This window comes from Salvelinus fontinalis, chromosome 28 (genome assembly GCF_029448725.1).
Source record: "Salvelinus fontinalis isolate EN_2023a chromosome 28, ASM2944872v1, whole genome shotgun sequence".
NCBI classification, from domain to species: Eukaryota; Metazoa; Chordata; class Actinopteri; order Salmoniformes; family Salmonidae; genus Salvelinus; species Salvelinus fontinalis.
Window position 1 is genome coordinate 21,478,193 of NC_074692.1, and position 17,737 is coordinate 21,495,929.

Sequence of the window (17,737 nt, forward strand, 5' to 3'; positions counted from 1 at the left end):
TATAAAAGTAGCGAGGCTACATACTGACACCGGTTAGTCAGGCTGATTGAGGGAGTATGTACATGTAGATATGGTTAAAGTGACTATGCATATATAATGAACAGAGAGTAGCAGTAGCATAAAAGAGGGGTTGGCGGGTGGTGGGTGGGACACAATGCAGATAGCCCAGTTAGCCAATGTGCGGGAGCACTGGTTGGTCGGCCCAATTGAGGTAGTATGTACTTGAATGTATAGTTAAAGTGACTATGCATATATGATAAACAGAGAGTAGCAGCAGTGTAAAAAGAGTGCTTGGTTGGGGGGGGGGGCTCACAATGCAAATAGTCTGGGTAGCCATTTGATTACCTGTTCAGGAGTCTTATGGCTTGGGGGTAAAAACTGTTGAGAAGCCTTTTTGTCCTAGACTTGGCACTTCGGTACCGCTTGCATTGCGGTAGTAGAGAGAATAGTCTATGACTGGGGTGGCTGGGGTCTTTGACAATTTTTAGGGCCTTCCTCTGACACCGCCTGGTGTAGAGGTCCTGGATGGCAGGCAGCTTAGCCCCAGTGATGTACTGGGCCATACGCACTACCCTCTGTAGTGCCTTGCGGTCAGAGGCCGAGCAATTGCCATACCAGGCAGTGATGTAACCAGTCAGGATGCTCTCGATGTTGCAGCTGTAGAACCTTTTGACGATCTCAGGACCCATGCCAAATCTTTTTCGTTTCCTGAGGGGGAATAGGCTTTGTCGTGCCCTCTTCACGACTGTCTTGGTGTGTTTGGACCATTTTAGTTTGTTGTTGATGTGGACACCAAGGAACTTGAAGCTCTCAACCTGCTCCACTGCAGCCCCGTCGTAGTCCTGTAGTCCACAATCATCTCCTTAGTCTTGGTTACGTTGAGGGATAGGTCGTTATTCTGGCACCACCCGGCCAGGTCTCTGAGCTCCTCCCTATAGGCTGTCTTGTCGTTGCCGGTGATCAGGCCACTGTTGTGTCGTCTGCAAACCCAATGATGGTGTTGGAGTCATGCCTGGCCATGCAGTCGTGGGTGAACAGGGAGTACAGGAGGGGACTGAGCACGCACCACTGGGGAGCTCCAGTGTTGAGGATCAGCATGGCAGAAGTGTTGCTACCTACCTTCACCACCTGGGGGCGGCCCGTCAGGAAGTCCAGGATCCAGTTGCAGAGGGAGGTGTTTAGTCCCAGGATCCTTAGCTTAGTGATGAGCTTTGAGGGTACTATGGTGTTGAACGCTGAGCTGTAGTCAATGAATAGCATTCTCACATAAGTGTTCCTTTTGTCCAGGTGGGAAAGGGCAGTGTGGAGTGCAATAGAGATTGCATCATCTGTGGATCTGTTTGGGCGGTATGCAAATTGGAGTGGGTCTAGTGTTTCTGGGATAATGGTGTTGATGTGAGCCATTCCCAACATTTCAAAGCACTTCATGGCTACGAACGTGAGTGCTACAGGTCTGTAGTCATTTAGGCAGGTTGCCTTTGTGTTCTTGGGCACAGGGACTATGGTGGTCTGCTTGAGACATGTTGGTATTACAGACTCAATCAGGGACATGTTGAAAATGTCAGTGAAGACACCTGCCAGTTGGTCAGCACATGCCAGGAGCACACGTCCTGGTAATCCGTCTGGCCCCGCAGCCTTGTGTATGTTGACCTGTTTAAAGGTCTTACGTCGGCTACGGAGAGCGTGATCACACAGTCGTCCGGAACAGCTGATGCTCTCATGCATGCCTCAGTGTTGCTTGCCTCGAAGCGAGCATAGAAGTGATTTAGCTCATCTGGTAGGCTCGTGTCACTGGGCAGCTCGTGGCTGTGCTTCCCTTTGTAGTCTGTAATAGTTTTCAAGCCCTGCCACATAAGACGAGCGTCGGAGCCGGTGTAGTATGATTCAATCTTAGCCCTGTATTGACGCTTATACTTTTCTGTAAACTGGTCATCTCTGTATACCTGTTGCAAGACCCACTGGTTGATGCTTATTTATAGAAACCCTCTTAGGCCTCAATCCCCCCTATCTGAGATATCTACTACAGCCCTCATTCTCCACATACAACACCCGTTCTGCCAGTCACATTATGTTAAAGGTCCCCAAAGCACACACATCCCTGGGTCGCTCCTCTTTTCAGTTTGCTGCAGCTAGCGGCTGGAACGAGCTGCAACAAACACTCAAACTGGACAGTTTAATCTCAATCTCTTCATTCAAAGACTCAATCATTGACACTCTTACTGACAGTTGTGGCTGCTTTGTGTGATGTATTGTTGTCTCTACCTTCTTGACCTTTGTGCTGTTGACTTTGCCCAGTAATGTTTGTGCCATGTTTTGTGCTGCTACCATGTTGTGTTGCTACCATGTTGTTGTTATAATGTGTTGCTACCATGCTGTGTTGTCATGTGTTGCTGCCTTGTTATGTTGTCTTAGGTCTCTCTTTATGTAGTGTTGTGTCTCTCTTGTTGTAATGTGGGTTTTGTCCTATATTTATATTGTAATTATTCCTTTTTTTTTTTAAATCCCAGGCCCACGTAACCCCACAGGAGGCCTTTTGCCTTTTGGTATGCCGTCATTGTAAATAATAATTTGTTCTTAACTGACTTGCCTAGTTAAATAAATGTTAAATAAAAATACAAATAAAATGGAAAGAGCAGGTGTTCCTAATGTTTTGTACACTCAGTGTAGGTTGTAAATGTTTTAATTTGTTTTATGAACAACACTGATGAATAAAGAAATGCTCTGTGTCTTTTCAAGTTGTTTGTATGTTTTGGTATGGTATAAAATTGCATTTTATTGACCATAGACTTCTCTTTCTCTTCATCCTTCATTTCTCCCATTTGATTTATTTACCTGTCCATTGTCATCCATTACATCATTACATACCTCATATTATCTCTCTTCTTTTCTCATCCTATTTCTCTCTACATTGCTATCAATCTGTTTATCCTTTTATCAATCTCTCTTCTCCACACTCATCCACCACATCATCATCCCTCTTTCCACACATCCTCTCCCCTCTAACCTCAGGCCCAACCAGTCCCAGACGAGCTTGTTGCCAAGCTGCTGGGTAACCAGGCAACCTTCAGCCCCGTGGTGACTGTGGAGCCACGGCGACGCAAGTTCCACCGGCCCATCGGCCTGTGCATCCCCCTGCCCCCCTCCTGGAGAGAGAGCCCCCGGGACTCTGGGGAGGGGGACACCACCAGCCTGCGCCTGCTGTGCAGTGTCATCGGTACGCCAACACTGTCTGTCACACTTTAGCAAGCCTGACTGAGGCCTTATGGGGGACTAATGACACAGTGAAACTGTATTACTTAAGGAATAGTTTAATGGTGCCCCTTAATAGTGCCATGTGGCACTGATGGTAGAGCATTGCCCTTGCAACGGCAGGGTTGTGGGTTCAATTCCCACGGGGAACCAGTACGAAAAAAGTATGAAAATGTGTAAAATCACTACTGCAAGTCGCTCTGGATAGGAGCGTCTGCTAAATCATGTAAATGTACAATTTAGAGTAAACTATGAGTTAGACTGCATGAACACCTCAAAGAAGGAAATTGGTTGAACATGTGATTCAATGTCTCTCATCTGTGGGATAGGATCCACATTTATGTAGGTCTGCAAGCCAGAGAAAAAGCAATGTCATTACTATACTGAGAAACTGTTAATTATCTTAATTACGATGACGAAGGTGATATGGTGAAGTTAAATCCCCTCGCATGAATGAATTACATTTTATTTTTGTGTCAAATCTCCATTTGCCAACCAATATTTTACAGGATTAATTGACACAAACATTACAATGATTCACAGTGATAATTCAGTCAGTGATACTTATTCCGATGTTCTGCACCTCATAAAAAATGAAAAATAAATCAATACATAATAGTAGATAAGATTATCCAAGCAACAATAGTAGCCCTAGAGTAGTAAAAAAGTTTAAATAAAAAAATTCTGATAAATAATACAGAAAAATTAAACGGAAAGCGTTTATCCGGGTCTGACACAAAGAGAAGATGAGACAGGCCTACACACAATCTATATACATACAGTTGAAGTCAGAAGTTTACATATACCTCAGCCAAATACATTTAGACTCAGTTTTTCACAACTCCTGACATTTAATCCTAGTAAAAATTCCCTGTCTTAGGTCAGTTAGGATCACCACTTTATTTTAAGAATGTGAAATGTCAGAATAATAGTGGAGAGAGTGATTTATTTCAGCTTTTATTTCTTTCATCACATTCCCAGTGGGTCAGAAGTTTACATACACTCAATTAGTATTTGGTAGCATTGCCTTTATATTGTTTAACTTGAGTCAAACGTTTCGGGTAGCCTTCCACAAGCTTCCCACAATAAGTTGGGTGAATTCTAGCCCATTCCTCCTGACAGAGCAGGTGTAACTGAGTCAGGTTTGTAGGCCTCCTTGCTCGCACACGCTTTTTCAGTTCTGCCCACAAATCTTCTATAGAATTGAGGTCAGGGCTTTGTGATGGCCACTCCAATACCTTGACTTTGTTGTCCTTAAGCCATTTTACCACAACTTTAGAAGTATGCTTGGGGTCATTGTCCATTTGGAGACCCATTTGCGACCATGCTTTAACTTCCTGACTGATGTCTTGAGATGTTGCTTCAATATATCCACATCATTTTCCAGCCTCATGATGCCATCTATTTTGTGAAGTGCACCAGTCCCTCCTGCAGCAACGCACCCCCACAACATGAAGCTGCCACCCCTGTGCTTCACGGTTGGGATGGTGTTCTTCGGCTTGCAAGCCTCCCCCTTTTCCCTCCAAGCATAACAATGGTCATTATGGCCAAACAGTTCTATTTTTGTTTCATCAGACCACGGACATTACTCCAAAAAGTACGATCTTTGTCCCCATGTGCAGTTGCAAACCGTAGTCTGTTTTTTTTATGGGGGTTTTGGCGCAGTGGCTTCTTCCTTGCTGAGCGGCCTTTCAGGTTATGTCGATATTGGACTCGTTTTACTGTGGATATAGTTACTGTTGTACCTGTTTCCTCCAGCATCTTCACAAGGTCATTTGCTGTTGTTCTGGGATTGATTTGTACCTTTCGCACCAAAGTACATTTATCTCTAGGATACAGAATGCGTCTCCTTCCTGAGCAGTATGACGGCTGCGTCGTCCCATGGTGTTAATACTTGCGTACTATTGTTTGTACAGATGAACGTGGTACCTTCAGGCATTTGGAAATTGCTCCCAAGGATGAACCAGATTTGGAGGTCTACAAAAAATATTCTGAGGTCTTGGCTGATTTCTTTTGATTTTCCCATGATGTCAAGCAAAGAGGCACTGAGTTTGAACGTAGGCCTTGAAATACATCCACAGGTACACCTCCAATTGACTCAAATGATGTCAATTAGCCTATCAGATGCTTCTAAAGCCATGACATAATTTTCTGGAATTTTCCAAGCTGTTTAAAGGCACAGTCAACTTAGTGTATGTAAACGTCTGACACAATGGAATTGTGATACAGTGAATTATAAGTGAAATTCTGTCTGTAAACATTTGTTGGAAAAATGACTTGTGTCGTGCACAAAGTAGAAGTCCTAACTGACTTGCCAGAACTATAGTTTGTTAACAAGAAATTTGTGGAGTGGTTGAAAAACGAGTTTTAATGACTCCAACCTAAGTGTATGTAAACTTCCGACATCAACTGTACGGGCACTTTGCTATATGTCTGGAAAGAAATATTTGTATAATTTAATTATAGGTCACCTTTTCTTTTATTCCAGGCTTGATCTGAATTTTCAGCAAGCGAAAATGCTCAAAGAAGAAAAAAACATTTCAGTTTCTCCTCATCACTCAGCCACATAATGCCAGGGTGTATCTGCTGGGCTTTCTGGAATAATGAAAAGTGCATAATCGTGGTACAAAAGGACAATAGAGGATAGAATTAATTTCATTCTCTGTCTCTTCAAGGTCACAGTGGTTAACCTACATAGTCTTTCCTGGAAAAGGTCACACATTTCAGTTGCCCAGGCTCCCCCTATGGAGTGATCCCATTGAAACCTTGCTGGCTATTCTGGCAATTGGCATGCCTGCCATCTCACCTCACAGGGTTCCTAGCCCATGTTTCAAGTATAGGCCGAAAACTTGTTGTTATGCGGAGTGGAACAGGGGAACCCAAGAGCAGACTCAGACGAGGAGACTGGGATGAAGTAACCAAGGTATTTATTGACACACAGGGGAGATGGAGTGCAGGTCAGGGGAAGCTCGGGCGGGTTGCTGGAAACCAGGTGAGGAGGCTGAGGCTGGAGCGAGAGGGGTTGAGGTAAGGGTAAGCAGGTCCGAAGGGGAATCCAAGGGAGCAGTAGAGTGGGGAATCCAGGACAGAGTAGCAGGATGACGAGACATGGGACTGGAAACAGGGACCAGAGTCAGAGCGGGCTGAACTGTAGCGGAGAGGAAAACAGCGTCAGGCAAGGAAAACAGGCACAACAGGATAACAGGATCTGAATAGTAACAACCGGCTAGAAACGTAGACTGGAAGCATGGAAGTGGCAGGGCTGAGTATTTGTAGAGGTCACGATTATGGAACAGGTTGCAGCTGGTGGGGATCTGCTCTGACTCCAGCACACCTGTCTCCGCCCACACAATCACACAGAGAGAGAGAGAAGGGGAGAGGTAGAGAGTACTGGGGGAGTGGCGGCAGGTCAAGGAGACACAGGATGAGAGGTAGAGGGCGTTGCAGGAGCAGATGTGACACTTGTGAACAAACCTAAACAATGACATACTGCTCTATTATGGATATGTTGGTTTTTGAGATACAGTACCTCTTAGAATGCCACAGTCCTGCTGAATGAGGTTTAGGATGTCAACTTGTGTGTCTAATTTACATGATTGCATGTTTAATATACCTTTTTCTCAACCCAATCTCCAATTTAAACGTTAACCTATTGCATAACTGCAGTAATAGAATTACGCCAGGGCATGATGTTTTAATTACACCAGGTGTTGTCGTATTTTAGCTGTCAGTCAAACTCCTCAAAAGTTAAACTAAAACTTAAGTTTAGGGATTAATTCCGAATGGTGAAGGTTAGCGTTAGGGATAGGGTTAAACTTAAGTGATGTCATTAATTCCGAATGGTTATGGTTAGGGTTAAGGTTTGGGAAAGGCTTAAAAAAAAGAAAGAGTGTCTTACACTGGGATTAAACAAGCAACCTTCGTAGCCGGAGTCTGCCATAAAAATGCCCATCCTCCATCCACCATCCCTGTCCACAATGCCCTAGCAAGCCGCAAGCCTACTAAAAGGTAATAGGTGCTCATGTTGCCCCTAGTGAAATGTATAGCGTTCACATTTCGCCACCTCCAAACATAATCTGGTACCTGCAGAATCGGCACCTCCTGGCGTATTCTAGAAGAGAATGGGCTGCTTTTTCTCCTCCTTCCTATGTCTTTGTGTAACTGATGTCTCTTCCTTCTCTCCAGGTGGCACAGCCCCAGCCCAGTGGGAGGACATCACTGGTACCACCAAGCTCATATATAGCAAAGACTGTGCCAACTTCACAACCAATGTGTCAGCACGGTAAGTATAGTGTAGCAACTCACTCACTAGCATTCATGTTAATTAGACACATCCTAAATCTCACAATCTAAACCTCAATCCAGCTCTTTTTGTTACTTGAGAGCAGTTATTAAAATATGCTGATCTCAAGGGATCCAATCATGAGTAACTTAAGGGTTGCCATAAGTCCTACACAATGGTGTCTCTTCTCAGGTTCTGGCTGGCTGACTGTCCTAGGACAGCCGAGGCTGTGTCATTCTCCAACCTCCTGTATCGAGAGCTCTCAGCTGTGCCCTACATGGCCAAGTTTGTGGTGTTTGCCAAGATGAACGAGGTCCGTGAGGGCCGCCTGCGCTGCTACTGCATGACTGATGACAAGATGGACAAAACCCTGGAGCAACACGAGAACTTCAGTGAGGTGGCCCGCAGTCGTGACATCGAGGTCAGTACAGGGAGTCATAATGATGGTTATCGTGATTATGTCATTTTTTATTAGCTTCAGCTTCAGAGGCACTGTAAAGTGAGTGGAGTGAGTGGATCAGTCTGTGTATAACCCTCTCAGGTGATGGAGGGAATGCCGCTGCACTTGGAGTGTTCTGGGAACCTGGTCCCAGTGAGGAAGGCTACCCAGCAGCCTCGCTGTTTCAGCTTCCAGGCCTTCAAAGACAACAGACTCCCCGTCTCAGTCAAGGTGCTTAACCCTCCATCTCTGTGTCTTCATCCCTCTCTCCATTACTCCCTCCCTCTCTGGAATGTCATCCCTCTCTCCATTACTCCCTCCCTCTCTGTCTTCATCCCTCTCTCCATTACTCCCTCCCTCTCTGTCTTCATCCCTCTCTCCATTACTCCCTCCCTCTCTGGAATGTCATCCCTCTCTCCATTACTCCCTCCCTCTCTGGAATGTCATCCCTCTCTCCATTACTCCCTCCCTCTCTGGAATGTCATCCCTCTCTCCATTACTCCCTCCCTCTCTGTGTCTTCATCCCTCACTCCATTACTTCCTCCCTCTCTGTGACTTCATCCCTCTCTCCATTACTCCCTCCCTCTCTGGAACTTCATCCCTCACTCCATTACTCCCTCCCTCTCTGTGTCTTCATCCCTCACTCCATTACTCCCTCCCTCTCTGTCTTCATCACTCTCTCCATTACTCCCTCCCTCTCTGGGACTTCATCCCTCTCTCTCTCTGGGACTTCATCCCTCTCTCCATTACTCCCTCCCTCTCTGTGTCTTCATCCCTCACTCCATTACTCCCTCCCTCTCTGTCTTTATCCCTCACTCCATTACTCCATCCCTCTCTGTGTCTTCATCCCTCACTCCATTACTCCCTCTCTCTCTGTGTCTTCATCCCTCACTCCATTACTTCCTCCTTCTCTGTGTCTTCATCCCTCTCTCCATTACTCCCTCCCTCTCTGTGTCTTCATCCCTCACTCCATTACTCCCTCCCTCTCTGTGTCTTCATCCCTCACTCCATTACTCCCTCCCTCTCTGTCTTTATCCCTCTCTCCATTACTCCCTCCCTCTCTGTGTCTTCATCCCTCTCTCCATTACTCCCTCCCTCTCTCTGTCTTCATCCCTCACTCCATTACTCCCTCTCTCTCTGGGACTTCATCCCTCTCTCCATTACTCCCTCCCTCTCTGTGACTTCATCCCTCACTCCATTACTCCCTCTCTCTCTGTGTCTTCATCCCTCACTCCATTACTCCCTCCCTCTCTGTGTCTTCATCCCTCTCTCCATTACTTCCTCCTTCTCTGTGTCTTCATCCCTCTCTCCATTACTCCCTCCCTCTCTGTGTCTTCATCCCTCCCTCCATTACTCCCTCCCTCTCTGTGTCTTCATCCCTCACTCCATTACTCCCTCTCTCTCTGGGACTTCATCCCTCTCTCCATTACTCCCTCCCTCTCTGTGTCTTCATCCCTCACTCCATTACTCCCTCCCTCTCTGTCTTCATCACTCTCTCCATTACTCCCTCCCTCTCTGGGACTTCATCCCTCTCTCTCTCTGGGACTTCATCCCTCTCTCCATTACTCCCTCCCTCTCTGTGTCTTCATCCCTAACTCCATTACTCCCTCCCTCTCTGTCCTTATCCCTCACTCCATTACTCCCTCCCTCTCTGTGTCTTCATCCCTCACTCAATTACTCCCTCTCTCTCTGGGACTTCATCCCTCTCTCCATTACTCCCTCTCTCTCTGTGTCTTCATCCCTCACTCCATTACTTCCTCCTTCTCTGTGTCTTCATCCCTCTCTCCATTACTCCCTCTCTCTCTGGGACTTCATCCCTCTCTCCATTACTCCATCCCTCTCTGTGTCTTCATCCCTCTCTCCATTACTCCCTCTCTCTCTGTGTCTTCATCCCTCACTCCATTACTTCCTCCTTCTCTGTGTCTTCATCCCTCTCTCCATTACTCCCTCTCTCTCTGTGTCTTCATCCCTCACTCCATTACTTCCTCCTTCTCTGTGTCTTCATCCCTCTCTCCATTACTCCCTCTCTCTCTGGGACTTCATCCCTCTCTCCATTACTCCATCCCTCTCTGTGTCTTCATCCCTCTCTCCATTACTCCCTCTCTCTCTGTGTCTTCATCCCTCACTCCATTACTTCCTCCTTCTCTGTGTCTTCATCCCTCTCTCCATTACTCCCTCTCTCTCTGTGTCTTCATCCCTCACTCCATTACTCCCTCCCTCTCTGTGTCTTCATCCCTCACTCCATTACTCCCTCTCTCTCTGGGACTTCATCCCTCTCTCCATTACTCCCTCCCTCTCTGTGTCTTCATCCCTCACTCCATTACTCCCTCCCTCTCTGTCTTCATCACTCTCTCCATTACTCCCTCCCTCTCTGGGACTTCATCCCTCTCTCTCTCTGGGACTTCATCCCTCTCTCCATTACTCCCTCCCTCTCTGTGTCTTCATCCCTCACTCCATTACTCCCTCCCTCTCTGTCTTTATCCCTCACTCCATTACTCCCTCCCTCTCTGTGTCTTCATCCCTCACTCAATTACTCCCTCTCTCTCTGGGACTTCATCCCTCTCTCCATTACTCTCTGTGTCTTCATCCCTCACTCCATTACTCCCTCTCTCTCTGGGACTTCATCCCTCTCTCCATTACTCCCTCTCTCTCTGGGACTTCATCCCTCTCTCCATTACTCCCTCCCTCTCTGTGTCTTCATCCCTCACTCCATTACTCCCTCCCTCTCTGTCTTCATCACTCTCTCCATTACTCCCTCCCTCTCTGTGTCTTCATCCCTCTCTCTCTCTGGGACTTCATCCCTCTCTCCATTACTCCCTCCCTCTCTGTGTCTTCATCCCTCACTCCATTACTCCCTCCCTCTCTGTCTTTATCCCTCACTCCATTACTCCCTCCCTCTCTGTGTCTTCATCCCTCACTCCATTACTCCCTCTCTCTCTGGGACTTCATCCCTCTCTCCATTACTCCCTCTCTCTCTGTGTCTTCATCCCTCACTCCATTACTTCCTCCTTCTCTGTGTCTTCATCCCTCTCTCCATTACTCCCTCTCTCTCTGTGTCTTCATCCCTCTCTCCATTACCCCCTCTCTCTCTGGGACTTCATCCCTCTCTCCATTACTCCCTCTCTCTCTGTGTCTTTATCCCTCACTCCATTACTTCCTCCTTCTCTGTGTCTTCATCCCTCTCTCCATTACTCCCTCTCTCTCTGTGTCTTCATCCCTCTCTCCATTACTCCCTCTCTCTCTGGGACTTCATCCCTCTCTCCATTACTCCCTCTCTCTCTGTGTCTTCATCCCTCACTCCATTACTCCCTCCCTCTCTGTGTCTTCATCCCTCTCGCCATTACTCCCTCTCTCTCTGGGACTTCATCCCTCTCTCCATTACTCCCTCTCTCTGTGTCTTCATCCCTCACTCCATTACTCCCCCCTCTTTGTGTCTTCATCCCTCACTCCATTACTCCCTCCCTCTCTGTCTTTATCCCTCACTCCATTACTCCCTCCCTCTCTGTGTCTTCATCCCTCACTCCATTACTTCCTCCTTCTCTGTGTCTTCATCCCTCACTCCATTATTCCCTCTCTCTCTGGGACTTCATCCCTCTCTCCATTACTTCCTCCTTTTCTGTGTCTTCATCCCTCACTCCATTACTCCCTCCCTCTCTGTGTCTTCATCCCTCACTCCATTACTTCCTCCTTCTCTGTGTCTTCATCCCTCTCTCCATTACTCCCTCCCTCTCTGTGTCTTCATCCCTCACTCCATTACTCCCTCCCTCTCTGTGTCTTCATCCCTCACTCCATTACTCCCTCTCTCTCTGGGACTTCATCCCTCTCTCCATTACTCCCTCCCTCTCTGTGTCTTCATCCCTCACTCCATTACTCCCTCCCTCTCTGTCTTCATCACTCTCTCCATTACTCCCTCCCTCTCTGTGTCTTCATCCCTCTCTCCATTACTCCCTCCCTCTCTGTCTTTATCCCTCACTCCATTACTCCCTCCCTCTCTGTGTCTTCATCCCTCACTCCATTACTCCCTCTCTCTCTGGGACTTCATCCCTCTCTCCATTAATCCCTCTCTCTCTGTGTCTTCATCCCTCACTCCATTACTTCCTCCTTCTCTGTGTCTTCATCCCTCTCTCCAATACTCCCTCTCTCTCTGTGTCTTCATCCCTCTCTCCATTACTCCCTCTCTCTCTGGGACTTCATCCCTCTCTCCATTACTCCCTCTCTCTCTGTGTCTTCATCCCTCACTCCATTACTTCCTCCTTCTCTGTGTCTTCATCCCTCTCTCCATTACTCCCTCTCTCTCTGTGTCTTCATCCCTCTCTCCATTACTCCCTCTCTCTCTGGGACTTCATCCCTCTCTCCATTACTCCCTCTCTCTCTGTGTCTTCATCCCTCACTCCATTACTCCCTCCCTCTCTGTGTCTTCATCCCTCTCGCCATTACTCCCTCTCTCTCTGGGACTTCATCCCTCTCTCCATTACTCCCTCTCTCTGTGTCTTCATCCCTCACTCCATTACTCCCCCCCTCTTTGTGTCTTCATCCCTCACTCCATTACTCCCTCCCTCTCTGTCTTTATCCCTCACTCCATTACTTCCTCCTTCTCTGTGTCTTCATCCCTCACTCCATTATTCCCTCCCTCTCTGGGACTTCATCCCTCTCTCCATTACTTCCTCCTTTTCTGTGTCTTCATCCCTCACTCCATTACTCCCTCCCTCTCTGTGTCTTCATCCCTCACTCCATTACTTCCTCCTTCTCTGTGTCTTCATCCCTCTCTCCATTACTCCCTCCCTCTCTGTGTCTTCATCCCTCACTCCATTACTTCCTCCTTCTCTGTGTCTTCATCCCTCACTCCATTACTCCCTCTCTCTCTGGGACTTCATCCCTCTCTCCATTACTCCTTCCCTCTCTGTGTCTTCATCCCTCTCTCCATTACTCCCTCTCTTTCTGTGACTTCATCCCTCTCTCCATTACTCCCTCCCTCTCTGTGACTTCATCCCTCACTCCATTACTCCCTCCCTATCTGTGTCTTCATCCCTCACTCCATTACTCCCTCCCTCTCTGTGTCTTCATCCCTCTCTCCATTACTCCCTCTCTCTCTGTGTCTTCGTCCCTCTCTCCATTACCCCCTCTCTCTCTGGGACTTCATCCCTCTCTCCATTACTCCCTCTCTCTCTGTGTCTTCATCCCTCACTCCATTACTTCCTCCTTCTCTGTGTCTTCATCCCTCTCTCCATTACTCCCTCTCTCTCTGTGTCTTCATCCCTCTCTCCATTACTCCCTCTCTCTCTGGGACTTCATCCCTCTCTCCATTACTCCCTCTCTCTCTGTGTCTTCATCCCTCACTCCATTACTCCCTCCCTCTCTGTGTCTTCATCCCTCTCGCCATTACTCCCTCTCTCTCTGGGACTTCATCCCTCTCTCCATTACTCCCTCTCTCTGTGTCTTCATCCCTCACTCCATTACTCCCCCCCTCTTTGTGTCTTCATCCCTCACTCCATTACTCCCTCCCTCTCTGTCTTTATCCCTCACTCCATTACTCCCTCCCTCTCTGTGTCTTCATCCCTCACTCCATTACTTCCTCCTTCTCTGTGTCTTCATCCCTCACTCCATTATTCCCTCCCTCTCTGGGACTTCATCCCTCTCTCCATTACTTCCTCCTTTTCTGTGTCTTCATCCCTCACTCCATTACTCCCTCCCTCTCTGTGTCTTCATCCCTCACTCCATTACTTCCTCCTTCTCTGTGTCTTCATCCCTCTCTCCATTACTCCCTCCCTCTCTGTGTCTTCATCCCTCACTCCATTACTCCCTCCCTCTCTGTGTCTTCATCCCTCACTCCATTACTCCCTCTCTCTCTGGGACTTCATCCCTCTCTCCATTACTCCCTCCCTCTCTGGGACTTCATCCCTCTCTCTCTCTGGGACTTCATCCCTCTCTCCATTACTCCCTCCCTCTCTGTGTCTTCATCCCTCACTCCATTACTCCCTCCCTCTCTGTCTTTATCCCTCACTCCATTACTCCCTCCCTCTCTGTGTCTTCATCCCTCACTCAATTACTCCCTCTCTCTCTGGGACTTCATCCCTCTCTCCATTACTCTCTGTGTCTTCATCCCTCACTCCATTACTCCCTCTCTCTCTGGGACTTCATCCCTCTCTCCATTACTCCCTCTCTCTCTGGGACTTCATCCCTCTCTCCATTACTCCCTCCCTCTCTGTGTCTTCATCCCTCACTCCATTACTCCCTCCCTCTCTGTCTTCATCACTCTCTCCATTACTCCCTCCCTCTCTGTGTCTTCATCCCTCTCTCTCTCTGGGACTTCATCCCTCTCTCCATTACTCCCTCCCTCTCTGTGTCTTCATCCCTCACTCCATTACTCCCTCCCTCTCTGTCTTTATCCCTCACTCCATTACTCCCTCCCTCTCTGTGTCTTCATCCCTCACTCCATTACTCCCTCTCTCTCTGGGACTTCATCCCTCTCTCCATTACTCCCTCTCTCTCTGTGTCTTCATCCCTCACTCCATTACTTCCTCCTTCTCTTTGTCTTCATCCCTCTCTCCATTACTCCCTCTCTCTCTGTGTCTTCATCCCTCTCTCCATTACCCCCTCTCTCTCTGGGACTTCATCCCTCTCTCCATTACTCCCTCTCTCTCTGTGTCTTCATCCCTCACTCCATTACTTCCTCCTTCTCTGTGTCTTCATCCCTCTCTCCATTACTCCCTCTCTCTCTGTGTCTTCATCCCTCTCTCCATTACTCCCTCTCTCTCTGGGACTTCATCCCTCTCTCCATTACTCCCTCTCTCTCTGTGTCTTCATCCCTCACTCCATTACTCCCTCCCTCTCTGTGTCTTCATCCCTCTCGCCATTACTCCCTCTCTCTCTGGGACTTCATCCCTCTCTCCATTACTCCCTCTCTCTGTGTCTTCATCCCTCACTCCATTACTCCCCCCCTCTTTGTGTCTTCATCCCTCACTCCATTACTCCCTCCCTCTCTGTCTTTAACCCTCACTCCATTACTCCCTCCCTCTCTGTGTCTTCATCCCTCACTCCATTACTTCCTCCTTCTCTGTGTCTTCATCCCTCACTCCATTATTCCCTCCCTCTCTGGGACTTCATCCCTCTCTCCATTACTTCCTCCTTTTCTGTGTCTTCATCCCTCACTCCATTACTCCCTCCCTCTCTGTGTCTTCATCCCTCACTCCATTACTTCCTCCTTCTCTGTGTCTTCATCCCTCTCTCCATTACTCCCTCCCTCTCTGTGTCTTCATCCCTCACTCCATTACTCCCTCCCTCTCTGTGTCTTCATCCCTCACTCCATTACTCCCTCTCTCTCTGGGACTTCATCCCTCTCTCCATTACTCCCTCCCTCTCTGTGTCTTCATCCCTCACTCCATTACTCCCTCCCTCTCTGTCTTCATCACTCTCTCCATTACTCCCTCCCTCTCTGTGTCTTCATCCCTCTCTCCATTACTCCCTCCCTCTCTGTCTTTATCCCTCACTCCATTACTCCCTCCCTCTCTGTGTCTTCATCCCTCACTCCATTACTCCCTCTCTCTCTGGGACTTCATCCCTCTCTCCATTAATCCCTCTCTCTCTGTGTCTTCATCCCTCACTCCATTACTTCCTCCTTCTCTGTGTCTTCATCCCTCTCTCCAATACTCCCTCTCTCTCTGTGTCTTCATCCCTCTCTCCATTACTCCCTCTCTCTCTGGGACTTCATCCCTCTCTCCATTACTCCCTCTCTCTCTGTGTCTTCATCCCTCACTCCATTACTTCCTCCTTCTCTGTGTCTTCATCCCTCTCTCCATTACTCCCTCTCTCTCTGTGTCTTCATCCCTCTCTCCATTACTCCCTCTCTCTCTGGGACTTCATCCCTCTCTCCATTACTCCCTCTCTCTCTGTGTCTTCATCCCTCACTCCATTACTCCCTCCCTCTCTGTGTCTTCATCCCTCTCGCCATTACTCCCTCTCTCTCTGGGACTTCATCCCTCTCTCCATTACTCCCTCTCTCTGTGTCTTCATCCCTCACTCCATTACTCCCCCCCTCTTTGTGTCTTCATCCCTCACTCCATTACTCCCTCCCTCTCTGTCTTTATCCCTCACTCCATTACTTCCTCCTTCTCTGTGTCTTCATCCCTCACTCCATTATTCCCTCCCTCTCTGGGACTTCATCCCTCTCTCCATTACTTCCTCCTTTTCTGTGTCTTCATCCCTCACTCCATTACTCCCTCCCTCTCTGTGTCTTCATCCCTCACTCCATTACTTCCTCCTTCTCTGTGTCTTCATCCCTCTCTCCATTACTCCCTCCCTCTCTGTGTCTTCATCCCTCACTCCATTACTTCCTCCTTCTCTGTGTCTTCATCCCTCACTCCATTACTCCCTCTCTCTCTGGGACTTCATCCCTCTCTCCATTACTCCTTCCCTCTCTGTGTCTTCATCCCTCTCTCCATTACTCCCTCTCTTTCTGTGACTTCATCCCTCTCTCCATTACTCCCTCCCTCTCTGTGACTTCATCCCTCACTCCATTACTCCCTCCCTATCTGTGTCTTCATCCCTCACTCCATTACTCCCTCCCTCTCTGTGTCTTCATCCCTCTCTCCATTACTCCCTCTCTCTCTGTGTCTTCGTCCCTCTCTCCATTACCCCCTCTCTCTCTGGGACTTCATCCCTCTCTCCATTACTCCCTCTCTCTCTGTGTCTTCATCCCTCACTCCATTACTTCCTCCTTCTCTGTGTCTTCATCCCTCTCTCCATTACTCCCTCTCTCTCTGTGTCTTCATCCCTCTCTCCATTACTCCCTCTCTCTCTGGGACTTCATCCCTCTCTCCATTACTCCCTCTCTCTCTGTGTCTTCATCCCTCACTCCATTACTCCCTCCCTCTCTGTGTCTTCATCCCTCTCGCCATTACTCCCTCTCTCTCTGGGACTTCATCCCTCTCTCCATTACTCCCTCTCTCTGTGTCTTCATCCCTCACTCCATTACTCCCCCCCTCTTTGTGTCTTCATCCCTCACTCCATTACTCCCTCCCTCTCTGTCTTTATCCCTCACTCCATTACTCCCTCCCTCTCTGTGTCTTCATCCCTCACTCCATTACTTCCTCCTTCTCTGTGTCTTCATCCCTCACTCCATTATTCCCTCCCTCTCTGGGACTTCATCCCTCTCTCCATTACTTCCTCCTTTTCTGTGTCTTCATCCCTCACTCCATTACTCCCTCCCTCTCTGTGTCTTCATCCCTCACTCCATTACTTCCTCCTTCTCTGTGTCTTCATCCCTCTCTCCATTACTCCCTCCCTCTCTGTGTCTTCATCCCTCACTCCATTACTCCCTCCCTCTCTGTGTCTTCATCCCTCACTCCATTACTCCCTCTCTCTCTGGGACTTCATCCCTCTCTCCATTACTCCCTCCCTCTCTGTGTCTTCATCCCTCACTCCATTACTCCCTCCCTCTCTGTCTTCATCACTCTCTCCATTACTCCCTCCCTCTCTGTGTCTTCATCCCTCTCTCCATTACTCCCTCCTTCTCTGTCTTTATCCCTCACTCCATTACTCCCTCCCTCTCTGTGTCTTCATCCCTCACTCCATTACTCCCTCTCTCTCTGGGACTTCATCCCTCTCTCCATTACTCCCTCTCTCTCTGTGTCTTCATCCCTCACTCCATTACTTCCTCCTTCTCTGTGTCTTCATCCCTCTCTCCATTACTCCCTCTCTCTCTGTGTCTTCATCCCTCTCTCCATTACTCCCTCTCTCTCTGGGACTTCATCCCTCTCTCCATTACTCCC

General features: G+C 48.2%; 1 protein-coding gene across 19 annotated transcripts in view; it reads left to right on the top strand.

Moving 5' to 3' along the window:
• Positions 1 to 17,737, top strand: part of LOC129826373 (ankyrin-1-like) — a 200,687-nt gene that overhangs the window by 157,686 nt on the left and 25,264 nt on the right. For all 19 annotated transcript variants that reach the window (XM_055887022.1, XM_055887029.1, XM_055887026.1 and 16 more), the window contains 4 exons: positions 3,010 to 3,214; positions 7,435 to 7,531; positions 7,724 to 7,952; positions 8,073 to 8,201. In XM_055887022.1, the coding sequence (XP_055742997.1) occupies positions 3,010 to 3,214; positions 7,435 to 7,531; positions 7,724 to 7,952; positions 8,073 to 8,201 (660 nt within the window). The remainder of the gene's footprint in view (positions 1 to 3,009; positions 3,215 to 7,434; positions 7,532 to 7,723; positions 7,953 to 8,072; positions 8,202 to 17,737) is intronic.